We start from the raw sequence: 26,481 nt of genomic DNA, 5'->3' as shown, positions 1-26,481 counted from the left end.
AGAAGTTCACAGTTGGCTGAATGTATGGGGTGGGCAATATGGTGCCCTCTTTCTGTGTCCTTATAGTTTTTCTCATTTGCCCCCAAATTAAACTTGTAATTCTTAATTCTTTCGAGAAGTCTAGTGGCACCTTAATGACTAACATTTATTTGGGCATAAGCTTTTGTGGGTAAAAACCCCACTTCTTCAGCTGCATGTAATTTTCACTCCAGATGCAGGCATAAATCTGAAGAAGTAGGTTTTTCCCAGGAAAGCTTCTGCCCAAATAAATCTGTTAGGCTTTAAAATGCTTCTCGTTGTTTTTGTGGATACAGACTAACATGGCTACTCCTCTGATACCTAATTTTTTCATCCCTTTTCATTGTAGCCATTTCTTCTTTTTCCTCTACTCACCTTTTCTTCTTTATGCTTGTCCCCTTCTCCTCCAGTCTTCTCTCCAAAATGTTACCTATTTTATTGCTCCTCTCCATCTATCACTCTTTTGTTCTCCTTCCTCTTGATTTTCCACTTCAGCTCCTTTACCCCATCTTCTCTCTCCCCCCCCCCCCCCGCCCCCCATCTAGCTCTGGCTTGACTCAAAAAGGTTTTAAAAGGTACATTAGCACTGGTTCCTTCCTTGTCCTCCCACTGAAGACAGGCCTGGGCAGGTCCAAGGAGTTTCCCACTGAATGCTTGAAGTTCTTTGTGACCTGGGGGAAGCGTTTGGAGAGAGCAGCGCTCCTGCCCCTGCACAGTTCTTGGTTTTGTGTCTCATGTTCAGTGAGAGGGCAGACATCACTTGTCTCTGTAGAGCAGCTGAGTAGTGGCTGTGGGGTTGGGTTGGGGGAAAAGATTCATAGACTCTAGGACTGGAAGGGACCTCGAGAGGTCATCGAGTCCAGTCCCCTGCCCTCATGGCAGGACCAGTTTTTGCCCCAGATCCCTAAGGGGCCCCCTTGAGGATTGAACTCACAACCCTGGGCTTAACAGGCCAATGCTCAAATCACTGAGCTATCCCTCACCCTGACTTTTATTTAATAAGTTTCCTTTATTTCCCTTTTAGTTATATAGAACCAGATCCTCAGCTAGTGTAAATCAGGGTAGCACCACTGACTACAACGTTCGTACTACTGAGTGCAGGATGACCAGAGTCTTGTTTCCAGTGAAGTAGGAACAAAATCCTATTAAGTAACTGATGGGAACTGTCTCTCAAAACAAGGGCAATCCAGCATGTCTGACTACCTTTAACATCAGCCCTAGCATTTGCTCAGACAATACATATTGGGCTTGCTGGTATTTGCAGCATGCACCTATAACAAGGTTGTGAACTATTAAAGGCTTAGTTTTATGATAGGTTTGTTTTACAGATTAATATTCAGGGTGGTGAGGTTTGCACCCTGGAATTGGGGCACATCCTAGGCTCCCAGTTGCATCATGCCTACGGCTGACCAATATTTGACTCTGCATAAAACTGTGTCTGGATATTGCGCTGATTTGGCCATATGCTGGGCAGGGAGAAGCTGTGTGCAGCATGTTCAAATGCACTATAATAAGAGTAAAGCTACCACAATAATATGAAATGATGTTAAGTACATGCCAATTATAAAGGCGGCTAGCATTCTTCTGTGCTGCATCCTGCTTTGATGTTTGATTTGGATGTAGGGAAGGTGGGCTAGAGACACTTGGTGTGATAGGAGAGTTGAGTTGAGAGATGGAAAAAGAAAGTTTTCACTTCATTTCAGACACACACACACACCCCAATCACTTGAACTGGCATCTCTCAGGAAATGTGAAGAGGACTAAGTAAATACAAGAAATCTCTACCCCTTATTGGCAGTGCTGTTTCCTTCCCATAGGCGTTTGCAATGTCTCTGGAGGATCTGCATGGTGATGGCAGAGCAGTGTGAAACCAGAGCACTGGTTTCACTGTAGTCAGCAGGGGCATAAGATTCAGCATCTCAATCGAGGGCAGAGAGAACTGCAGCGCTAGTTTTGGACTGCTGTGATGTTACCACCCAGGCTTCTAAACATTTGCCTGGGTTTTCCAGGGAAGAGAGGGAAGTCAGGACCTAGTATTTCTAGTGTTTTAAAAAACAAAACAAAACACGGGTTTTATTTGATGGGGGCAGGGGAATCGCTGTGATTTTACTGCTTTATGGTGTATAAAGACGTTCTCAATGGGATTTTTGTTTGCTTTGAAGTTCACCTTTAGTACTTGATTTGCTAGGACCCCCAGTACCCTCCTGTCTGGGGAGAGGGGAGGCTAGTGACATACAGCTTTGTGACCCCTGATTTGAGTCTGAGTTCTCTGTTGCACACAAAACATTAACAGTTGCAATATTACAGAAAAACAATCCCAAGCAAAAGCTGCAGAAAGATCCAGGTGGGTTTTAACTTGTCACGCCCTGGTGTTACCTTAATAAATGTGAAGGGTGGAGAAAGCTGGATTGAATTATTCAAGGGAGCCATTCTAAGGATAAATAAAGGAGAGTTTGGAATAATAAACATCGCTTAATGGTACTAAAATACCTATAACAGCACATTAATATGTGCATAATAATTAATTATTAATTTGATTATTGGAACAACTCCGTATTTTTGTATTACGTATTTTAGTTAAAATGCCCATGTCATAAATGGTTACCTATTGCACAATATCTGTACAGTCAAGTTTTAGTGAGCACTTCCAGATCTTTGAGGATGAAAGGCACTGTATAATTGTTGCATGGTGCATCAAGCTAATGCTGCAGTACTGTTGTAGCCCTGTTGGTGTGGCAGCCGACGCTGGCTAGTAATGTGTACTTCTTTGCTTGTGAGAAGGCTTTCAAATAGTCCTGCTTGTGCTGTAAGGACAGTTGTGGTTTTGTAACCAGTTCATGACACTCATCTGACTCATTTACAAGTAACCTGGTCTAGTTGTGTCTATACAGCATATTTTTCACTGCATATGCATGTGCTGACCTAATTTGTACATCCACACCTACCACTTGACTACCGATGTTTGTATCGGCACGTTCTGAGAAAATCTGGGCAACTATCTCATAGTGCCTCAGCAAGAGAGTGCTTGGAGGATATGCACGTAACGTGACACCAGCAGTACTCAGCAGGGGCTAGGGGAGGCAATGCATCCTGGAGTGGTATACCGCACTGAGAGCTGATGGCGGGGGGGACACCAGCCAAATTGGCTGTGCAGTTAGGAGGTCCTGTCCGTTGCAGAATAGTGTGCCAGATCAGTTACAGGATAATACCATGTGCCAGCATAGGACTTTTCAGAGTTGCACCTCCAATCTGCCAACTGCTACTGTTGACTTTCCTTGCAGAGTTTGACAGGCCATACAACACCAGTGGAGAGCGTGAGGATCAATACAAATGAAGAGCTCATTGTTGCAGGATCCCAATCAGGGTCCATTCGAGTTTGGGACCTGGAAGCTGCCAAAAGTAGGTTTCCATTCTCCTTTGCATCTTCCATTTAAGTCAGCAGTGGTGCTTCATGTGTGAGCACAGCAGAGTGGTACAAACTTGCGGGAAATCCCTGTTGCCACATATCCCCACTGACCTGGAGAGGTCCCGACTAGGAAGGTCAAAATTCTGGATGGGCCCTTATCAACAGATAGTGTTTTCTTCAGCTCAAAACCAGTGGTGGTGTTAGAATGCTTTGGAGTGATGTTCTACTGAAGCTGCATAATGCACGTATGAATTTGACCAGTTATAAGTGTACACACAGTGTTTGTGCATAGTCTCATGTTGAGCCAGATTGAAGAGGCTGGAGGTTTGGGCCTGTGCATTTCTGTCAAGTTCATGCACAAGTCATCGTTGTCGAACACCTGCCAGGAATCCGCAATAGATGAAACATGGTGCATTATTAGAGCACTGATGGTGGAAGTCATGCTCTTGAGTCTAGTTAATTGAGGGCCCATTTTCTAAATAAAAAGTTAAGATTATAGCTAATGAAGCATCACTTGAACTTCTCAGCCAAGAAATGTATTTTTCCTGTTTCCCCTCTGTGTACCTTCTTGTGGCTTGCATTAACGTTTGCGAACTGCATTGCAGTGTAAAGTAGGCTCCCTGGAACAGTCCATTTAGTGCAGTTTCTTTGTTTAGCTGAAGTAGCCTCAAAAGCATTTCTGTGAAGTGACGTACATGTCAGAATCCAGAGGAACTGCCCCTGCATTCCTCTGCCCCAGTGCACCATGGAGCCCACTCTAGGCTCCAGCTCCTCAGCTGTCGCTTCTCTTGGGCAAAGACCCATGTGTTTCTCCCCTCCTGACTGGGGGTTTTCCGGGTTGTACAGTTCCCTGCCTATTCTGTGATATGCCCAGCAAACTAGACTGCCCAAGCAGGCTAACGTTACCGCTTTGCTATTTTGCCGAAGGCTATGAACAGCTCTCATTGCTAGCAGTTACAAGATACCAGCCCTTTCCAGACCAGCCCATTTATTCTTAAGATGAAAACATTAGAGAAAACATATTAAAAACAACAAAAGAACCTGCATGCTAATAGGTGCCAGACATCATCCCCAGCTCCTGCAAGGGCTCTGGGAGGAGTCAGTCCCTCAAACCCCACCGAGGAGTGGTTCTGTGTGAACAAACTTAGGCCATGTCTACATCTAAAATTTTGCAGCGCTGGTTGTTACAGCTGTATTAGTACAGCTGTATAGGGCCAGCGCTGCAGAGTGGCCACACTTACAGCAACCAGCGCTGCAAGTGGTGTTAGATGTGGCCACACTGCAGCGCTGTTGGGCGGCTTCAAGGGGGGTTCCGGGACGAGAGAGCAAACCGGGAAAGGAAACCAGCTTCCCCGCGGTTTGCTCTCTCGGTCCCGGAGCCACCCAGCAAACCGCAGGGAAGGAGACCTGCTTGCTCGGGGTTCCGGGACCGAGAGAGCAAACCGGGAACGCCGCGGTTTGCTCTCTCGGTCCCGGAGCCAGCCAGCAAACCGCAGGGAAGGAGACCTGCTTGCTCGGGGTTCCGGGACCGAGAGAGCAAACCGGGAACGCCGCGGTTTGCTCTCTCGGTCCCGGAGCCAGCCAGCAAACCGCAGGGAAGGAGACCTGCTTGCTCGGGGTTCCGGGACCGAGAGAGCAAACCGCGGCGAAGCTGGTTTCCTTTCCCGGTTTGCTCTCTCGGTCCCGGAACCCCGAGCAAGCAGGTCTCCTTCCCTGCGGTTTGCTGGGTGGCTCCGGGACCGAGAGAGCAAACCGCGGCGTTCCCGGTTTGCTCTCTCGGTCCCGGAACCCCGAGCAAGCAGGTCTCCTTCCCTGCGGTTTGCTGGCTGGCTCCGGGACCGAGAGAGCAAACCGCGGCGTTCCCGGTTTGCTCTCTCGGTCCCGGAACCCCGAGCAAGCAGGTCTCCTTCCCTGCGGTTTGCTGGCTGGCTCCGGGACCGAGAGAGCAAACCGCGGCGTTCCCGGTTTGCTCTCTCGGTCCCGGAACCCCGAGCAAGCAGGTCTCCTTCCCTGCGGTTTGCTGGGTGGCTCTGGGACCGAGAGAGCAAACCGGGAAAGGAAACCAGCTTGATTACCAGAGGCTTCCTCCTTCCACGGAGGTCAAGAAAAGCGCTGGTAACTGTCTACATTGGATTACCAGCGCTGGATCACCAGCGCTGGATCCTCTACACCCGAGACAAAACGGGAGTACGGCCAGCGCTGCAAACGGAGTTGCAGCGCTGGTGGTGCCCTGCAGATGTGTACACCTTCAAAGTTGCAGCGCTGTAACTCCCTCACCAGCGCTGCAACTTTCTGATGTAGACAAGCCCTTAGATAGCTTTAGCTGGAAACTAGCACGCCTGTGAATAGATCAGTCTTCCCTTTATACAGCTTGGGCCATTGATCTTGAGACTTGTGGAACAGATAATCAGCAGACAATGGTCCCCTCCTCAGGCACCACTTCAAAGGCTGGGCGTTTGCATAAACAGAGATGGGGAATTTGTATTCGATTCCACAGGCAAACTGTCTGTCCCAAAAGTCCATTCTTGTATGGCACATTGTTTAGTGTAATCCAAGGGTGGCCAAACTGCAGCTCGTGAACCACATGTGGCTCTTCTGCAGTTGAAGTGTGTCTTGCTGAGTCTCCCACACCCCCCATTCTCCATCACCAGAGTGGGAGAGGGAGCTCAGGGCTTCTGCCTTGCCATGGGGTGGTGGGGCTACAGGCTTCTGCTAGAGACAGCTGGTGAGTGCCGAGAGTAGGGGGCCAGAATTTAAAGGTTTGCCCCCTCCCCCAACAGCTTGAGTCACACCCCTCTCTTACCCTCAGCGTCCATTTCCTGCAGTTCCCAGATGTAAGCTCCTTGTGGTGAGGCAACGGCAAACAGCTGGGAGCTGCAAGGAGTTGCCGCTGCTTTAGTTCCACAGGAAGAGACAATAGCAAAAGCAGTGGCTCTTCCTGTAGTTCCCCGCTGCTGCCTGTCCCCACAGCCACAGCTCCCAGCTTGACAGCTCCAGCAACTGCTGTGCAGCGAGGGGGCCCGGCAGCACCCTGTGACTGAGCGCAATCATCAAACCCTGGCAAAAAATGGTGGAGAGGCACACGACTCCACATACCCCTCTCCAAACATCACTTGCTGGGGCTCAGGGCTTCAGCTGCAATGGGGCTGAAGCCCTGAGCCCTAGCAGGTGCACCCTGGCTCTCAAACTTCTAAAGATTGTCATATGTGACTTGGAGGGCCAGTAAGTGTGGCCACCCCAGTATAGTCCTCTGAAGTTCATAATCATTCCATGTCCCCTGTAGATAGAGATTTCATGCAGTCCCGGCCCACAATAATACACAAACCATTTCTTTAATACGATGCCCCCAAACATGCTTAAACTTGATTCAGTAAGGTCTCCAAAAGATATCGTAGGAAATTGCCATATCTGTCACGGAACATAGATGAATAAGCCGTGTACAGAATGGCCGGTATACAATAGCAGTATGTGTTTAATGGTAGGAAGCAGCATGGCTGGACTTGTGGATTGTCTGTGGGAAAATTAGTGCTGACTAATGGTTTTTTCCTCCCTCTCTATGCTACTTATCTCTTTCCAGTTCTTCGTACGTTAATGGGCCACAAAGCAAATATCTGCAGCCTTGATTTCCATCCTTTTGGAAGCTTTGTAGCTTCGGGGTCCCTGGACACTAACGTCAAGGTAAAACCAGTCTTTTCCGGAAGGACTCTCTCTATCCCCCTGTGCATTGTCGGAGTGCCAGGATTGTTTTGGCAGTATAAAAGATTGTCATATTGGAGGTTTGTAAAGTATCAGTTGCATGTGTATAAGGAGGTGTGAAATTTCCACTTGTATTCTTATAGTTGAAATTTATCCTAATAATAGGAGTCTGGTTCATCTCTTAGGATTTATGGTTTATTTTTCAAGCCTCTTGGTGTTAGATGCCAAATTAAATCTGATGTAAGCAAGTGTGATTACATTGAAATTAGTGGAGCTACACTTGCTTATAGCGGGTCTGCATTTGGCCATAAGTATTTAGCTTTCATGGTATGAAATGTCTTGCCAGCAGTCTCTCTCACTGAACACTTAAAGTTGCATCTTGATTCTATGCCATTCCTACCTGGGCAGGCGGAGGGAGAGGTAAAGGAATATACCTTGCATGGGCTTGTGTTTTAGCAACCCCTTTAGCTGTTGGGTACCTGTCCTGTAACCGTTCTACAGTGTTTACAAGCTCTGTAATAGGGAGACCTGTCATTCTGTTATGGCTTTCAGGGTCCTTCATAGCTGTGGTTCTAAGCACGTTTTTTGTTTCTCTTTCCTGTAGCTCTGGGATGTAAGAAGAAAAGGCTGTGTCTTCAGGTACAAGGTAAAGGGTACTTTGCTATCATTTGAGGGAGGGGGAGAGGAGATTCTCTCTGATTTATTCAGGAATCAAGACAGGATCACCTAGAATTAATTTATTAATCCGTTGGTATTGAAAATTGGACTGATGTGACTTGTGAAGTCCATGCAATGATAATAAATGGCCTGACCATGTGTACAGAGCCTGATTGAATAGAGAAGCTACAAGAAATGGTTAGCAGAAAAGTAAATGTACTATGTGCTGTCGATGTCAGTGGTGCTTCCAGATTATCCCATGAGTGAGTGTGCAGTGGAGTGATGCATTCTTATACATAGTAAACTGATGCGTTGCCCTTCTGCTGGAGACTGTTGAATTCTTCATGTGACCGGGGTCCCAGGGAGCCACACCGGAATTACTCAATTAGGGTGAACTGCAAAGAATGGGACAAACAAATCCCCAAAACTGGGGGATGTTCCAATACTTAGATTTATCAAACCAGCACGGAACAGCTTCTATAATACCTCACTGGTTAGCCAGAATCCAATAACCATTCCCTTAAAGCCACCCAGCCTTAGGCCTCCACCCAGACACCCTAGTCAAATATGCTGTGGATTACTGAAAATCTTAGTCATCATATAAGAAAGTTCTACCAATCCCAAAGGATTGGACACATTACTTCTCAAGTTATTGAATATTCCAGATCTTACCCAAATACACAGATACAGCCAATTCTTATTAACTAAAATTTATTAAAAAAGAAAAGAGTATTGGTTAAAAGATTAATATACATACAGACATGAGTACAGTTCTGCAATCAGATTCATAGTAGAGATGGTGAGCTTTGTAGCTGCAAAGAGTTCTATCAGAATTGGTTCATGGGTTATAGTCCAATGTTCATATTCAGGGTGAATCCAGGTTAGAGCTGGAGATATCAGCCTTTTGGCTTAAGCTTCCCCTGCATGAAGCATAAAGCAGGTCTGAGATAAAAAGGATCGAGACCCCAAACATTGTTATACAGTTCCAGGTCTTCCTTGACAGTTTGGAGTTCTTAGGCAAACAATAGGATACTTTGAAATAGATCTGTTTCCTAAGCATCACCGGTAATTAGTTATACGGTTTAACATAAGGCAGTTACCTGTTTTTCCACCATTCGCAGATGATTTGCTGTACAGACGCTCCCCGGGTTACGCAAACCCGACTTACGCAAATCCGCAAGTGCTTTTTTTTTGTAAATGGGTATATGCTCCCGATTTACGCAAAATTTGACTTACGCAAGGCATTCTGGAACGGAACGCTTGCATAAGTTGGGGGGCATCTGTACATTTCAAAGAGAGATGAATACAGTGATATTACTATGTGTCAGGGCTGATTCCCCACTCTGGCACTTCAAGTGCAGAAGGTTGAAGCCCACAAGGATTCTAAAAATTAATACTGGCCACTCCAGGCTTGTATTAAACTCCCAAGGTTACAGCTTTTTTCTGACCTTGGCTTGGTAAATGCTGCCACCACCCCAGATGCAAAAAAAACCTTGGAATCCAGGAAGGCACACTTGGGAATTCCTCCCTGTGAGTACCCTCAAGCCCTTTCACTCCCTCTTCAGGGAAGAGCTGAGAAAGAAAACAAAGGAAATCAGCTGTTGCCACCAGCTGATGAAACAACTTACGCACAAACCTCTTAGGACACAATAAATCCCAATCCTTTCTTTAAAAAGAAAGAAAATATATCTGGAATTTAGGCTATTGCTAGATTTAAAAAGAGCAAATATCATAATTAAGCACCAAAAATAGTTTTCTTGAGGTCCAGCTTAATGGTTACCAACAAAACAGAAGCATTTGAGGGTTAGCACAGAGGAGTCCACAAGTCTTACACAAATAAAAGAAGTAACCTCATAGTGCCTTTCTATACTTTTCCTGATCTACTTACTTAGCTGCGGTTTCAAACAAAGTCGTTCTAGGTAGGATCTGGTGATTTTTCATACCTGGGTCACAGCTTTTTACAGCATAGCTTTAGCCCCATGTCTGCTCTCTCCGGAGAACAACAGACAGACGAACAGAAAGTTTTTTCCCAATTTTAAAAGGTCTAGCTCTCCCATTAGCTCTTTTGGTCAGGTACCCACTCCCTTCCTTTTACTTATGCATGTAGTCAGACTTTTTAACTCTTTACAGGTAAAGCAAGTAGAGAACAGCCACCGAGAGGGATTTTATAGCTAACTAGCTGGCTGGGTGTCCATAAACAGAAGCTACCTCCCCCACCCCACACACACATTTCATTTATATCACTATGTTTATAGTTCGTTTAAACGTTAACATGTCCTTTTGATCTGTGAATCAATAGCTATAGTTACAGACAGGAACTGTCTGTTTATCTGGCTAACTTCTGACAAGATATAAATATACACATACAATTAGTATCACCTCCAGGTTTACATTTCAAAGTTCTAGCCTATCTAACATGGAATGGCCCTAATTACCATTCACATAATTTTTCTGACATGTCTCTAAAGGTTGAGTCTGGGTCATTTATCCTTCAGGATGCTTAACCCTTTCTGGCCATGTGTCAATCTTTGTATAAGATTTGTTGCAATTATATAACAGTGGTAGCAACAATGATTTGCATGGTCATATTCTAATTAGCTAAAATCACACAGGGACCTTCCATGTGAGCTGTGGAGTCTTTCAAACTGTAATAAATGTTACTTGATTTCATTTTGTTACAAGCACAGTGTAAAATGGAAAAGGAAACTAGGATTTCCTCCTAAGGGCACAATGAAGGTGCAAAGCCATTGCAAGCTGTATATGGTTGTTTTTTTTAGGGTCACACGCAAGCAGTTAGGTGTCTCCGATTTAGTCCTGATGGGAAGTGGTTAGCGTCCGCTTCAGATGATCACACTGTAAAGGTATGGTATTCATTATCAAGAGCGTGGCAAGAGCCATTACTCCTTGGGCATGTGGAAGGGCAGGGGTACTGTTCATAGAATATTAGGGTTGGAAAAGACCTCAGGAGGTCATCTAGTTCAGTCCCCTGCTCAAAGCAGGTCCAACACCAACTAAATCATCCCAGCCAGGACTTTGTCAAGCCTGACCTTAAAAACCTCTAAGGACGGAGATTCCGCCATCTCCCTAGGTAACCCATTCCAGTACTTCATCACCCACCTAGTGAAATGGCGTTTCCTAATATCCAACCTAAACCTCCCCCTCTGCAACTTGAGACCATTGCTCCTTGTTCTGTCATCTGCCATCATTGAGAACAGCCGAGCTCCATCCTCTTTGGAACCCCACTTCAGGTAGTTGAAGGCTGCTATCAAATCCCTTCTCACTGTTCTCTTCTGCAGACTGCTGTTCTTTAATTTGCATTGCCAATTCTCTCCCCCACCCACTCCAGCTCACTTTGCAGTGATGCGAGCCCCTTAGCTTCATAGGGTCTGTCTCTATGCAGGGACAATTGTCCAACAGTTCAAAACAGCCAGAAATGAGATGTGGCTAAGTGAAATATAATTCCTTACTGTCCAACAGGCAAGGCAGTGTCCTTCATCGAAAGGTTGCGGGTACATTGACTGCAAGGTGAGTTGAACCTGAGGCTGAAAATGAAAGCTCAGCCAGTTGGGTGATTAAGCACGTGCACTCTCCAAAGAGCTGTCAGGGACACAACTCCAACTTGCTGAATGCAGAGAGAGAGAATTCAGTGAAGTATCTGTTCTAGCAGCAACTCTTCCATTTCTTCTGCTGTGGTATGGAGGGCTCTGGACAAGAAGCTGGCTTCATTTTCAACCTCAGTTCAAATGAGCTGGTCAGTCATTGCACCCAGGATTTATAAGTGAAGACCAGATGATGTGAAAAGTTTATCCCTGCAGGTAGAATAACATAACACATCATACCTTTAAAAAAATCGTATTTTAGCTACTGATACCTCCTCTAGCACCACTGTATTTTCTTGCCAGTTTCCAACAGTGATAGAGGTTCTTTGACAAATCTCCAAATAAAAACAAAACTGGAAATAACCCTCATGGCCCTGGTCATTACCTGCCAGAGGCAGGCTTGTGGGCTAGCAGATTTCTAGTGGAGAACAATCCAGGGTAGACAAATCCTCTCTAGAGTCTGACTGTTCTTTTCTTCTTCCAGCTGTGGGATCTGGCGGCTGGGAAGATAATGTTTGAGTTTACAGGACATACAGGCCCAGTAAACGTTGTTGAGTTCCATCCCAATGAATACCTCTTGGCGTCCGGCAGCGCTGACAGGTACATGCAGGGAAAGAAAAAGCAGGAAGTTTATTCATCAGCTCCTGTATTGGTCTCCACCCTCCTGGGAACATTGCTGTTCATGTAGAGGGTGTGACATTCCCAGCACTGGAGGAGCTGGACAGTTGCACTGCAGATTGCAGCTGTGCTATGATGCCGTGCTGATCCTACCATGTTCTCCCACAGTCTAGTAGCCACTTCTGTCATACTAGGAATCAACGAGCTAGACTTCTGAGTCACATGCTAATGCAGCCACTGCAGGTAGCCTTTCCCCGCTGAGTCATCCATGGCTTTGGGTCAGTGCTAGATACCTATGGAGCCAATAAGCATATCCCTTTGCATCGGTGGCTGGATCCGAATTCTGCTCTAGCGTTACCTACAGTTGGGTTCGTCATTAGCACATAGCAATAAAGTGCAGTAGAAAATACTGTCGCATACTATTACAACGGTCTGGGTCGGTGACTTGCTAGAATACAGCAGACTTCCAAGGAGATGTACAGTTATTCTTTCCTTTCATTCTTTGTGCTGACAGGACGGTCAGATTCTGGGACTTGGAGAAGTTTCAAGTGGTGAGCTGCATTGAAGAAGAGGCCACTCCCGTCAGGTGTGTTATACTTGTGCCATAGTGTGTTATGTAGCGACCTAGCATGAGGGTTCGGTCTGGTTAAAGGGCCACGTTCTCACTAATGGGACACTTTGCTAAGGAAAGTTCATACTGCTGAGGTTGAAGCTCTAAGGAAGTTATGACACTTATCCACGGTGTTCTGGTGAAGTCAAGCGTTCAGCCCCGGTGTCCTTCAAAGACTGGATGAGTTAGTAAAGTCTTGGATGAATCTTGGTCTCTTTCCTTTTCCAGGTGTGTTCTTTTCAACCCAGATGGCTGCTGCTTGTATAGCGGCTACCAGGATTCACTGCGTGTGTATGGCTGGGAGCCGGAGCGCTGCTTTGATGTGGTCTTGGTGACCTGGGGAAAAGTGGCTGACTTATCGATCTGCAACAACCAGCTGGTGAGTTCCCCTTCATGAAATGGAGAGAAGAGTCTCAGAAATACTGAATAAAAATTCCCTGGGCTGCTTACTGGGCCTCTGACTTCTACAGACTGGCCATGTTCGACTGTCACAGCTCATAGATGGCCATGGTCAGTCTTAACACTTGCCTAGTGCTCCTCAGCAGATCCCAGAATGACGGATAAATGTAGAGCAGCGTTCATTTCTCCTCGGATCATTGCTTGTGTAGTTCCACATGCTGCTCCCTCTTACCCCACTCCAAGTCTCTCTGGCTTCCTGAGGAACAAATGGGTGGTAGTTGGGGCTCTAGTCCTTTTTGCACCCCGGAGCTCGGATATTTGATACCATGAGCATGTGGCCCAATGGAGGGTGTTAGCTGGCAAGGTTTGAGCTCCAGTGCCAAGAGCATAACTGTATGCAGACAACCATCATGAAGAAACACTTCAGAGTAGAGGCCTTTCTATCCCATCTAGCAGGAAGAGCGAGAATAAGAAGGTGAGGTGACATGACAAGCTGTAAGTCTCACAGTGACATACTGGCAGAGCCATGAATTGGACCTCGGTTTCCTGAGTTCCACTCCCATTCACTAGCCCCACTGCCAGGCTGCTTCTCTCTTTCACAAGTGCAGCCATTTGGCATATACAGAGTGTCCTTTTTCCCGTTTGTTTTATCCAGTATCTGATCTGTTAATTGATGCCCTGCGACACATTCTCCGTAACTTTCCCTGGTAGATTCTTCCATACCACGCTTACACTCCCAGTTGCTAAAGGCCCTTCTGGTCACTGTTTTGGGATAACACCACAGAGAAGCCATTCAAAACAAGTTATGTAACGGATTTAAAGGAGAAGAAACCCTAAGTCCAGTCCATGGACCTCGGCTTAGAGGGGCTAACACTATGCTGGACTCCTAACAAGTTGCCTTACTCTTGTTCTCGGCAGATAGGGGTTTCCGTCTCTCAGAGTACAGTCTCTTCGTTCGTTGTGGACCTCAGCAGAGTCACAAAGTCTGGTTCTGGCCTTCATGGACCGATCAAAGATGATAGGCCTCTGGCTCAGCCCACCCCCACAGGATCCTCCCTTCGACGCATCTATGACAGGCCATCAACTACCTGTAGCAAGCCCCAAAGGTATGGAAGAATCTGATGGTGCTTCACAGTTCTAAATGCTTTGTTGGAAAGAGCAGAGAACTTACTGCTTTTTCTCTCAAACATGCCCTACCAGTCTGCTTCTGACTGGGCCTCTCTTATTGGCAGAGTGAAGCACAATTCGGAGAGCGAGAGGCGCAGTCCCAGCAGTGAGGATGACCGGGATGAGAAGGAATCAAAGGCTGAGATCCAGAATCCAGAAGATTACAAGGAGATCTTCCAGCCCAAGAATTCCATCAGTTAGTACAAGATTCTGTTCTGCTTTTCGGGTGGTAGCAAGGTCAGGGTTTGGGGGCTTGAGAATTAATCAGCTCTAGAGGGAAGGAGTGATCTTTGGCTAATTGGCACAGCCTGTGACTATTTGGAGTTCAGAAAACCTCTATTTAAAATTCTTTAACACAGGACTCTGAACCAAGGACTACATTGGCAACTTACTAGAAGGCTGTATCTAACTAGCATATGGGGAAGCAAATTGCAGCCTCTCATTTGCAATACAGAATTATGGCCCAGAAGCCGACCGCTCCATCTTGACCTGGATGCCTTTCTGGTCAGATCAAAACAGAGTACTGGAATGTGAGATATCTCTTAGAATTATGGCATTAGGCACACTACCCCACAAACCCCATAGTTTCCAAGGCCTCCCATTTAAGGTGGGTAGGTTAAGCCCAGCTTTGACCATTTAGAAGGCCAGTAACAGGTTAAAATTATATAAGATGTCTAAGATAGTAATAATAGTTATATTGACTTCCTTACTGGTGTAATTAATAATCTCTTATCTTTTTATACGTCTTTCTGCTTCACTAATCTAATCAATTTGCCAGCATGTTGCCTGATTCTGCACTTCACTCCTTCTGACTTACGGGAACGTACTGGTCTGTTTTGCTCCTCACAGCCACAGTGGCTGCAAACCTTCAGTTGAAACCCAACAATAACAACATTTAAGCTCTAGAGGAGATAGGACAGTTACTGACACTGCAGACTGGCTTATCTTCTTAGTTGTTGTCAGTTACACCAGTCCCAAGGCTGCTCTTTGTAATCTGTGACTTTGGCTTTCTTTTTTTCCCCTTTTTGTAGCTCGAACTCCACCACGAAAGAGTGAGCCCTTCCCAGCCCCTCCCGAGGATGGTGAGTTGGGACTGTCCATCTGAATGCTGGGTGAGGATGGGATTGGATTCAAGGGCAGGTGGCTGTTTCAACAGGATTCTCCTTGACCAGAGACACACATGACCTGTACTCAGACACTTGAATCATGTCGAGCCTCTGCTGAAAGCTTCTCCTGAAAGGGATAGTGTGTGACTTTTCCCTCTTGCCCTTCCTTCCCTTACTCCAGAGCCTGTCATCGTAAAGGAAGCAGCAAAGCCCAGCCAAGTTGTGGACATTCAGACTCCACTGCCAAACCAAGAAAATGTACGTACTGTGTGAGCCATTAGTATCTTTCAACACCCGCATTCCCAGTGAATTCCAAGCGCTGGAGATTCTGGCGTGTTGCTAATCATGCCAGTTCATCCAGTGCACGTCAGTGGAGACCAGTAAGGGGGAAAACTCTGATCTGGGCAGGGTCAGGTGTAGAGCTGGAGGTCAGATCAGATCCCTTTACAAGCAGATTTTGACTCTGCTACTTTAATTCTGTTTCCACAGTTCTAATTGTGTCTCTGATTCCTCCAAAACCCCAGTGTGCACTGAAGAGAAACAGCTGTCAAATTTCAGCGGCTTCTTAGACTGGCTTCTTTGTATCTGAAGATTAATTGAGCTCCACGGGATGGGGCCTCTTCACTCACAGTCAGGCAGCCATAATGCCTTTCAGTGGAGTATCTCCATGCTCTTCACAATCGTTAATTAAGCCTCACAACACGCCTCAGAGTCTCTGTCTCTCTCAGCCATCCCAGCAAACTTTAGATTGTTCCAGAAGAAAGTGGGTGAGGGAAGAGGCAGAACATTGCTGCTGTAATTTCTATTTCACTTTCTCCTGCAGCCTGACCTGGTTCAGAGGCCACCAATAGCCTCCTCAACGCCTGTGACCAGAGCAGAGCCATCAGTGATTCCTGCAGCCAGGAATGCGCCCATTGGGCTGAAGGCCTCTGACTTTCTGCCAGTAAGTAACTAGCTTGTTCTGCAGAAGGAGAGTTAAGCAGGTGGTTTGGGAGCAAGGGATAGCAGTGCTGTTGGCCTGGATTGGTTGTGCTCAGTTAGGAGGTAATATTGGTGCCGTCTCTGACCACACATACTTCAGGGTTTGCTTATGTTCAGCCTTGGGTTAGACCACTAAAAAAGATTACAGAGGAGACAAACCCTGTGAGGCTGAGCTGGGATGTGGGGCACCTCTGCAGTTGGATTCTTCATACTGAAAAATAATCACTGCTCCAGGGAAGATTCCATGAGCCCGTGTTTCAGATCATTGAAGGAGGCCTCAGAGGGACACCACAGGTCTCGCCCTCCCTCTGCTCACACATTATCACTCGAGACCCTCCCACCTCTCACTACTGACAAGCGATTGGTTGGTTATGATTGCCCAGGATCCCATGGTGCTAGCTGCTGTATAAATAACGAACAAAAAGTCCCTGCACCTAGGAGCTTACAGTCCAAATAGAAGACAAGTGACAATGGATGGATCCTGAGACACAGGAGCTCAAGGAAACAGTGAGATAATATGGGTCGGCATGGCAGGCAGTGAGCCAGCACACAAGGTGCCTAACATCTGTCAACTTTTTTTGTAGGCATTACAGCAAGTGTCTCTAAATTATCTAAATCAGTGTGTCTCTAAATTATTTCATTTTCACCTTTGGCTCCCAAATCTGGGATTGCTCCTAGAATTTCTCAAGGTAAAAGACCTTCCCTCCCCACTTCAGAGCAAGCCAAGGCACTCTTCTGATACCAAACCAGGAACATGATCAGATGAAAGGGAGCTTCCAGCTTGGCTTGGACAGAAGTCTAGTTAAGCCTCTAATGAAATCCACAGAGTGGTTTGGTGTGCGTTGGGGTTTTTTTAATTTGGGTTGGTTGAATATTTTGTGATTGAAAATTTTTTTTATTGGAAATGGGGTTTGTTTGAAAACAAACTACAGCAAAAATTTGTGGGAATTTTTTTTTCTTTTGTTTCCTTTCCAGCATTTTGTAACTGTTTTCTAAGGCTTGTGAGCTGGGAAACAGTCTGAAGAGGTGAGGGGGGAAAACCACCCACTGTTAATTTGTGAAAAGGCGTGAAAGATAGGTTTACCACGCTCTCTTCCTTTTTTTCCAATGCGGGGAGAAGATGGGGCAAACACACTGAAAATTAAAACAACATTTTTCTGTTTGAAAGAAACAAACTGAAATATTTGAATATGAAACAGAATTTAAAAAAATATTTAAAAATGTTCACTTTGGACTTTCCTGTGGGAAATCAATGTTTTCCAGCTGAAAATTTTCAGTAAAGACTTTTTTCTTGTGAAAAATTCCACCAGAAAGTCTCCCATTTCTCTCCCAGGTCTAGTTTTTACTAGCTGTGTTCAGTTTGTGCGTAAAACTCGCTGAGGAAAAAAAATCCAGACTTGAAGAATATGAATTCTTTACCATGTCCTTATGCTGCCAGAAAGGTCAGACTCAGTTACACTGAGATTCATTCTCGTGTAGCCCATATTCCTACTGCCAAGGGAAGCAGGATTAAACCTAAGAAGGCTCCTCTTTACCCACTTCCCACAGTCTCAGACCAGAGCATCTTGTTATGCTGTCACCAATCAGTTGGTGTTTTCTCTCTTTGTACCTACAGGCTGTGAAAAACCAAAGCCAGTGCGAGATAGTGGATGAGGAAGCCATGTCCCAGATCCGTAAGGGCCATGAGACTATGTGTGTGGTGCTCACCAGCCGCCACAAGAACCTGGACACAGTGCGAGCGATGTGGACCACTGGTGACATCAAGGCAAGGAAGTGGGATTTACTGGATTTTAGGGACAGGTCAGACTTACTCTGTTGGGTGGAGGTAGGAGAGCAATTGGACAGGCCATCTCAGTTTGTGCAGAAATGGCTCTGAACCCCCGATTACAGGAAGATATGATATCCAAGCATCAGTTCCTGCCGTTACACCTTGGTGTGCTGTTTCATTCTTTTTATGTGATTCAAAAGAAATGCGGAATGAACTGTAGTGTGGCTGAGACTGGAACTAGCTGTGAGCTTTTCTGTTTCCTACATAGGGACCCTTGTGTGAATCAGTGGGTGTATTGCTAAAAGGGTTAGGATGGCTAGTGGCAGGATGCACGTCTCTACTCTATTAACATGTCCCTGTGCCTGGTATTTAGAAAGTGATTCTCATAACAATTACATGGGGTCTGTTAGTGTAAACCTCACAGTAACTTGTCTCCACCTCCTTTCCACTTGTCTCAGACATCTGTGGACTCTGCTGTGGCCATCAATGATCTCTCTGTTATAGTGGACCTACTGAACATTGTCAACCAGAAGGCGTGAGTACTTCGCAGCTATTGTGTCTGTGTAAGGATGTGTCTAGTAGGTACCTTCGATGTAATACGGTTGCTGTATCTGATATTGACTAGACATATCCTAACATCCACTCATCTCCTATGTTGGACATATGGCACCTCTGTACCCCACCAGTATAAGAGCAAATGCATTTTAGCCACCCCTTTGAGCCTGCAACACTAGTGATCAGGTCTTTGGCACTGGTTCTTGCAGTGTCTTCATTGTTAGCAGTTAAGGTTTCCTCAGGAAAATGAGTGTCTTGTAGAAAAACTTCAGCCAGTTCTTCAGGAATCCAACCAGAAATGACCAGAGCTGCTATTATGCCACTTTCCATCACAAGGTGGAGTGAGTGAACTCAGTCAGCAAAGTGCAGGCTGAAGTGGCTGAGTTTTTAGGTCTGAATGCATTGTTTGTGTTGAATCAGACAGTCTCCTGAGGCTTGTCTCCAGTTCTCGTGGAGTGTGTTCTTTTCTTTCCAGGTCTCTCTGGAAACTGGATCTGTGTACTATAATCCTGCCTCAGATAGAGAAGCTCCTTCAAAGCAAATATGAAAGGTGAGGTGTCCAGGAAGCTACTTCCTTAGAGGACAAGCAGGTGGATAGTAGCATTCTTAGATGAGTTTCACTGGGTATTGAATAGCTAATCAGTAAAGAAAATACCAGAAAACCACGCACGATACTGTTCTGCATAGATACAGCATCTGGAAGAGGGGTGCAGTGGCTAAAGGTCAGGAGGAGCACAGGGAAACCAAGAAACTTGGGGGATAGGGTTTGCTTGGGGTGGGAGTTGTTACCCACTACAAAAGGGACATTGGGAGCAGCAGTTCTAGATATTTTGAATTGAAAGTAGCTATGCAGAAACAGGGATGAGGTTGAGGAAGAATAGATGGCTTCAAAAACTGAAGGGACCAAAGATTTGTATTCTTGTTTGGAATACTCCACCTGGAATTTATAATCATAGTTAGGAGAGGAGATAGTCGAAGGAATGAATTGGAGTTGAGCATGTAGAACACTGGTTGAAATGTTTAGTCACAGAACAGGAGCACGTGGGTAAGTAGGAAGGGAACCAAGACAGCAAGATGCTCCAGATACTATGGACCTAGACCAGGGAACTGGTCATGAGGCAGCCTCTGAGTCATCTTGAAGATTTCGTGTACTTCGTAGCTGCACAGTAAAGAAATGCAGGATGTCCCTCATGGAAAGACTTCCGGCTTTTACTCGTCAGCCATGAGTATTAGTGGGTTTCATGGAGATTGAGTCCTGAGGCAGAACGTTTCTGTGCTTGAACAGAAGGTTGCTGAGCAGGGGTCAAATGTCAGAGTCTGAGGGTGTGAGCATAGTTTGCCTCATCATTTGTCTGCTATTTAGGCCCAGCTGTTGCTCTCCTGTCTCCTTCCCTCTTATTAGCCTTTCTTCCCCGGGGGTGTCTTTCATACAGGCTGGGGAGGTTTGTTTGAGACCACCAACCTCAGGTCACTAAGTTGGTGAGTGAGCTGTAAGACACGTTCAAGCAGCTGGTATAAATATGGGAGTGAAAGTCAAGTGATATTTGACCCTCTGTGTCTTTGTGTCAGTTACGTACAGACTGGCTGCACCTCCTTAAAGCTGATTCTCCAGAGATTCCTGCCACTGATCACCGACATCCTTGCTGCACCACCGTCTGTTGGGGTGGACATCACAAGAGAAGAGCGGTAAGGCACCCTAGCCGCTCCCACACCACCTCCTGCCATACGAGCCCTTTCCTGATGTCATGGCGTCCTGCTGATTTTTTTCCTTTGAGTGATTAGGGTCTGGATGAACTCTCTCCCAGCCCCATCAGTCTTGCTTATGGAGTCAGAGGGATTGCTGCAAAGCTATGCAGGGTATTCCTCCCCCTTCGCCTGCAACACTGTATGTGTAGCACCTGGTGTTAGGGGGTGAAGGACCATGCCTGAGAAGCAAATTCAGGCACTTGGGCTACTACTTTCTTCCCCCAACATGTGCAGTGTCCTGCTACTTGGGGAGCATCTGTAGAATACCAAACAGCCACTGTCCTTTAAGGCTGTATTCCTTAAGTGACGGCACACAGCTGGCTTCCGCCTGAAATTGGGTTTATAGCATTCCTCATTTAAAATGCAGTTTTTCTTTGAAAAGTGGCTCTGTAGAAATGGCACCTCCTTACATTGCAGACCGTCTCCCTTGGTGGGAGGAAACCAGCAGAAAAAGAGCTCTTGGCTCATAGCATCGATAGAATTCCAGCCATCTTCCCACACAAACCTATTGATATTTCAGTCTCTTCTAGCCTCAGAGAGGCAGGCGTTCCTCCTCCTCCCCATCACATATCAAAAAAAAAAAAATTAATGGAGATATATATACCCATCTCCTAGAACTGGAAGGGACCTTGAAAGGTCATTGAGTCCAGCCCTCTGCCTTCACTAGGAGGACCAGATACTGATTTTGCCCCAGATCCCTAAGTGGCCCCCTCAAGGATTGAACTCACAACCCTGGGTTTAGCAGGCCAATGCTCAAACCACTGAGCTATCCCTCCCCCCAGGAACCCTAGTGAGTGCTTGGGGATTCATGCCCTGTCCATCTTCTTCCTTTGCAGGCTCCATAAGTGCAAACTGTGTTACAAGCAGCTGAAGAATATCAGCAATATCATAAAGAACAAGTCTGGACTGAGCGGCCGCCATGGCAGTGCCTTCCGTGAGCTTCAGCTCCTCATGGCTGTCTTTGAGTGACAGCTGCCTCCTCCTCCTCCACACACGCAAACACACAGGTTCATTTAGTTCCATCTGTCTCACTCTGTGTCCATCCCTGTTCCCCAGAGCACAGCAGGGAACCGAGGTCCCCACTGGCTAGCCGGCTGCCTGCCCCACCTCTGGTGCCTTAGGAGCTGGATTGAAAACCTGATTGGAGGTGTCTGTCCTACATGTGGGAGGGCCCTGGCTGGACGAGGACGCTGCAGCAGAGCTCACACCTTTCTACGGTTCTTATGTGGAGCAGACTGAAGTTCAGCTCTCCATAGAACTTTTACCCAGCTCTTTCTCTGCTAGACTGTTTCCCTGGGGTGGGCTCAGAATCTGCCTTCTCCCACTCCCATACTCATCATCAGCACACTTGTTACGTGACCACTCCAGCCATGGAGAGGCTGTCGATCAGACCAGCCGGAACACTTGAGTGTGGACCTGAAGGCCTGCTCTGTTTTTCCCTTCACAGTGAGATGAGTGATGGAATTCCTTTTCCAGGAGCTTCCCTCTGTTTGGGTATTGCCAGTGCAGCACCGCAGAAGAGCTGGCTCTAAGCAGAGTACCCCTTTCCTAGGGCATGGACATGACTAGTGCTTTTCGATCGGCATCTGGGACCAGCCCCTTCCTTGGTGAATTGTTACAGAGGGTTTGAGCCAGGACATCTCTCAGCGCTAGTCCTGCTGGTGTCGCATCTGACGTCTCAAGGCTCTGTTTCTAGTGGAGGCTGTCTTGCAGCCTGCCTGATAAGGGGGGTTCTTAAGATCCCTGTTGGTGGCTCTGGGCTGTGTAGCTTTAGTTATGTTAAAATCGAACTAGGAGTAGGTGGGGATGGGGCCTACATGATCTGTTTGTAAATGGGACTTAGCTAGGACTTGCCCTGTGTGTTTGCCTTTGGGGAGGGTTTTGAGCTGGGAGGGTGAGAAGCAAATGGACACAGACCAACCTCTTGCTACACCCATTGGACTCTTAGAGATTTTTCAATAAATGACTGTCAGAACTGTTGTCCATTCTTGCTTCTTTCCTGTAGGGAAGGAGGCTCCTGTGCTGAGGGCTCCCTCCCCACCATTCATACACTGGAGCCTTCTGTTCAGGAAATTAACTTATAATGAATTTTATTAAAAGATTTGTAACTTATTTGGAAAATTGTGTTAAACGTTTGAGTCTCTAAACACCCAAAGCCCTGCCCTGCCCTGCCCTGCCCTCTGTCCTGCTGGGAACGTTGTGGTGAAAGCAGGACTCGGCTTACTAATGTTTACAATGGGAACCATACTGCATCTTGTCTCCCCTTTCTGGTGCTGCTGAACAGTGTCAGTTTGCATGTCACGGCCAAGGCACAGCCCCTGAAGTTGGAGAGGGCACCAGCAAGCACCTAGTTCACATTTTACGGGACATCTTCACTGTGTTATTCTATCCTAGAAGCTTTAAAAGAAAACTCCATTCACAGCTTGTCCTTGAATGGACCAGTTCCCATGTCTGACGTGGATCTCCGCCTTTTCCTGTGGCACAATTAATATCCCATCTTTAGGGTTTTGATGAGGATCTTTGTCTGAATGATTCCCTTGGGTTGCAGGCAGGAGACACAGCAGGTGTATGATGTACAAGAACCAAAAGCCAAACCTGGCTAACACGCTTACTGCCCAAGCTAAATGCAATGGAACCAGCATCGTGTAACCCAAGCATTTCGACAATGTAAGGTCTGGGAACAAAAGTGAAACCTATCCGTGTTTTATCCTCTGTCTTCCCCGATTGCTGCTCAGCCTGAAGAGGGCCATAACACTACCTTTTGCTGGAGGTAACATGGTCAGTGTTATGTGTGAGGTGTATACCGCAGTGCACAGTGAGTGAGCTGTGCTTGGACACTTAACAGGTACCTGCTCTGAAGAATTTAGTCTAATGACCCAGTGCTGCAGACAGTACAGTCAGTGGGACTCCAGGGGTGAGTAAGCATGGCAGCAGCAGGCCCTAGTGGTCCGCTCTAGGGCAAAACGAAGGGCTTGGTTGACAGAGGTGGATCCAAGTGTATGACCAGTCTGGAATAAAGCACAGAAGGAGGGAGTGAAGAGGACCCAGCGCTCAGACCAGGAGCAAAGGCTGCATGTAACGAGCAGAGAACATGACTTGAGGACTCGGTGCTCTAATCCTGTAGGATGGTTCTGAAGGATCAGCGGGGGTTTGTCATTCAGGATGGCTGTGCAGTGCAGAGTGCTGTGTGGGAAGCTTGCATAGCCACTACCTGGAGCCAGTGGTTCAACTCCTTGCTTCCTTAAGCATGGCCTCCACACACACTCTTACCTATCAACCAGCATCCTGCTTGCTTGCCTGGTGGTGAAACCTGCTCCGTCATGGTTACAGGTAGAGAGGTTCTCTATCCATAAAAGCGCCCTAAGGGTGTATGGTCATGAAAGTGCTTTTGATCCACACCTGTCAACAATGCGATCTTAAATTCACCCCCCTCTGGTCTGTCTTGGGCATTTACTGGGCCACACAAGAGTGGTCTCAGTGGTTCTCCAGTGCCTCAGAATGACTAGCTGTGTGGAGAGAGGTGTCTTCGATGGCTCAACCTCTGTAGCCATAGAGCAAGACCCTTCCTGCTATGGTGGTGGGTGTGGAAATCAGATTGACACCTGAGGAGAAACAGAGCAGGGCTGAGGGTGAAATCTGTCCTAACGTTTCTGAGGGTAGTCTGGAGAGAGACCCAAGAGCTGTGAAGGGACTTGTGAAACACTGGCTGTCAGCCTCCCTTTGTGGTTGCTGTTCACTGCTGCTTTGTGTGCTAAACCAGGCTGTTTTATGGAGCTACACCCATGTCTGGGTTTTGTTGAAATGAAAAATGCTCAGACAGCTGCATCACTCAAGTTAGAAATGGGAGTAATTGAGAAATGAGGATGGAAGGGAGAAGAATTGGGTAATACTGCACACACTTCAGCGTGCGCCCAAGGCAGAGTGGCATGCAGGTAAGGATTGCCCAATACTCACTAGGCAGAGATCATCTTGTCCTGCCAACTTTGTAAGTAAGCAAAGATCTATGCTTGGGTGAGGATTACCCTGGCACTCTGTGTAGATTGGGTGCAACTGTGCCAGAAGGCCACAAGCTGCAGGTTTATCATCAAAACACCTGAAAAAGGCCAGAGTGAAGGATGGAGGAAATGTTATGAAAATAACAACTTGAGTTGGAGGAAAACTGCATTTCTCTGAATCAGCTGTTTTTGCATCAGAAATGACGCAATTGGTTGTTTTTCTCTCTACCTGACTATTTGTCTTTCACAAAACACCCAATAATGCAAATAGTCAGTCATTCTGCAGCTGTGCCTGTGTCCGCATGGAGCAGCTGAACTGAGATGGAAAGAGGTGGTTTCTTTCCTAATGCATGTGGTGGGGCAAACAGTTGAGTTAGAGCATCTTTTTTTTTGTAAATACAGTGGAGCTCTGTAAACACAATTATATGTTAAACTTCTAACACAGCCCTCTTCAGTTGTAAAGAGACGGACAGTGTGGTTCTGTGGGTTGGGTGCAGCCTCCTCAGGCAAAGTGACTTGCACCCTGAGATCACTCATAATTCTTTGAAGAGCTCTGCCAGCCTGGAAGAACTAACCTCTGCTGGGATTGCTTCAGAGCAGCATGGAGCAAACGCCAGTTGCTTGGTTGAGTTTGTGACTCTCTTGCTGAGATGCAGTAAGTAGGTGCTTGGTGGGTTCAGTGGAAAAGTCCTGGCTCCGCTTCTGAGCGTGGTGGCTCATGCCTCAGACTGTGATAGCAGATGTTCTTCATGGTTAAGTGCATAGAGGTTTAGTCTGCTGCTTAAAATAAATACCCTGGCCAAATACTAGCTTTCTGACTTGCGGGAACGCCCCTTGGGTTTAGCCTTTCATTGGCTCCTTGGGGTGCCTCCCTTGTTTTTTGCCCCATGCTGTATCCTTTCAACTTCTGTGATCATTTAGTAGTCTAGGAACTGATCCATTGGGGTTGGTCTTGGAGCTCATTGTCTTGCTCTGTCAGGCTGTCTCTTGGAGCCGTTAGTTTGTAGGCTGCTGATTTAACCATTTTTCTACCAGCTCTAGGTGTTTTGCAAGTGTTTCCCTATAGAAAGGTGAAATAAAAAATAGCGGGTCTGGTAAATGAAATTCATTTTAGGGTAAATCTGAATCCGCTGCTGTCTCCAGCACCTAACTTCCAGTTCAGTGGTCGTGTGAACTCCAGAAGTGAGGGAGAGAGCAAAGAATCAATATAGGGAATCTACTGTCTACTACTCTACTCTTTCTCCCTTATCATTCCTGGCCACCTGCTTCTGGACCTGCAGCCTATGGGATGTTTACAGCAGACCCTGTAGGCTTTGTAAAGTTTCTGTTCCTTCATAAAAACTGTTTGTCACACACAAGACAATTCCCCACCTGACTCAGCCAAGCTCTGCTCCTCAACAGGACCAACAGAGCAACAGAAGTGCATCATCTACTGGTCAAGCTGGCTTGTGCTAGTATGAGCCAAACTACACTGTAAGTTAATCTGTCTGAAGCAAACCCCTGCCCTCCTCCCTTAATGCCTTGTCTGAGTGAGCCCGAACTGTCCATACAAATGTTGCTGACTGCATTAAGATCTGTTGTGAAATTTCAGGTAGATGGACTTGATTTTGGTGAAGTTCAAAGGTGTGTTGGAGTCAAATGTGGGGATGTAATAGGCAAGCTAGCATCACCTTAACTAGGCCACTCTTCATCCTGCCACCGTAGAGGTGCATTTTAATTAGTGTGGTACTGCTCGGCAGTGGCAGAATGTGAAGTTGGGGCCGGCTGTGCTCACTGGTTTCTGGTGCTATCAGAGTGCTGTGCTGTTTTATTACAAGAGGGTAAGAATGAAAGTGGTGTTGGTAGCGGAGTCCCTTTTACGTGATTCCTGCGCACCTAGCGTTCCTCTCTTGCCCACAGTTCTGATCTGGTAGGAGATCTGCTAACTCCAGGGCTGCTTTCTAGCAAAACTGCAGTTGGTTATTTGGTGGATGAGGGGCAGCCAGGGGGTGCTCTTGACCTGTGTTGATTGGTCCTTTTACCCTTCGGGGCGGGGAGTTCTTAGCTGGGTATGGCCTGGCTGCTTGATGGGGAGGGAGACTGCTGTAGAGCATAGGTACGAGGCTGAGCAGACTCAGGTCAGGAACTTCTGAGGCCCAGGAGAGCAGACTAAGATGTGTA

General features: G+C 46.6%; 1 protein-coding gene across 5 annotated transcripts in view; it reads left to right on the top strand.

Moving 5' to 3' along the window:
* KATNB1 (katanin regulatory subunit B1) overlaps positions 1-22,438 on the top strand; it is a 28,282-nt gene extending 5,844 nt beyond the window's left edge. For all 5 annotated transcript variants that reach the window (XM_030581635.1, XM_030581637.1, XM_030581632.1 and 2 more), the window contains 17 exons: positions 3,300-3,417; positions 7,002-7,102; positions 7,725-7,766; positions 10,555-10,638; positions 11,861-11,976; positions 12,509-12,580; positions 12,833-12,983; positions 13,922-14,109; positions 14,236-14,366; positions 15,202-15,252; positions 15,458-15,534; positions 16,100-16,219; positions 17,873-18,022; positions 18,484-18,560; positions 19,056-19,130; positions 20,150-20,266; positions 21,163-22,438. In XM_030581635.1, coding sequence (XP_030437495.1) covers positions 3,300-3,417; positions 7,002-7,102; positions 7,725-7,766; positions 10,555-10,638; positions 11,861-11,976; positions 12,509-12,580; positions 12,833-12,983; positions 13,922-14,109; positions 14,236-14,366; positions 15,202-15,252; positions 15,458-15,534; positions 16,100-16,219; positions 17,873-18,022; positions 18,484-18,560; positions 19,056-19,130; positions 20,150-20,266; positions 21,163-21,295 — 1,803 coding nt within the window. In that variant the 3' untranslated portion in view covers positions 21,296-22,438. The remainder of the gene's footprint in view (positions 1-3,299; positions 3,418-7,001; positions 7,103-7,724; positions 7,767-10,554; positions 10,639-11,860; positions 11,977-12,508; positions 12,581-12,832; positions 12,984-13,921; positions 14,110-14,235; positions 14,367-15,201; positions 15,253-15,457; positions 15,535-16,099; positions 16,220-17,872; positions 18,023-18,483; positions 18,561-19,055; positions 19,131-20,149; positions 20,267-21,162) is intronic.
* The last annotated feature ends 4,043 nt before the right edge of the window (positions 22,439-26,481 follow it).

Source organism: Gopherus evgoodei, chromosome 12 (assembly GCF_007399415.2).
Source record: "Gopherus evgoodei ecotype Sinaloan lineage chromosome 12, rGopEvg1_v1.p, whole genome shotgun sequence".
In the NCBI taxonomy this organism is placed as follows: Eukaryota; Metazoa; Chordata; order Testudines; family Testudinidae; genus Gopherus; species Gopherus evgoodei.
The sequence above is the reverse complement of the archived record's forward strand: the minus strand, read 5'-3'. Positions and strand labels throughout refer to the sequence as shown.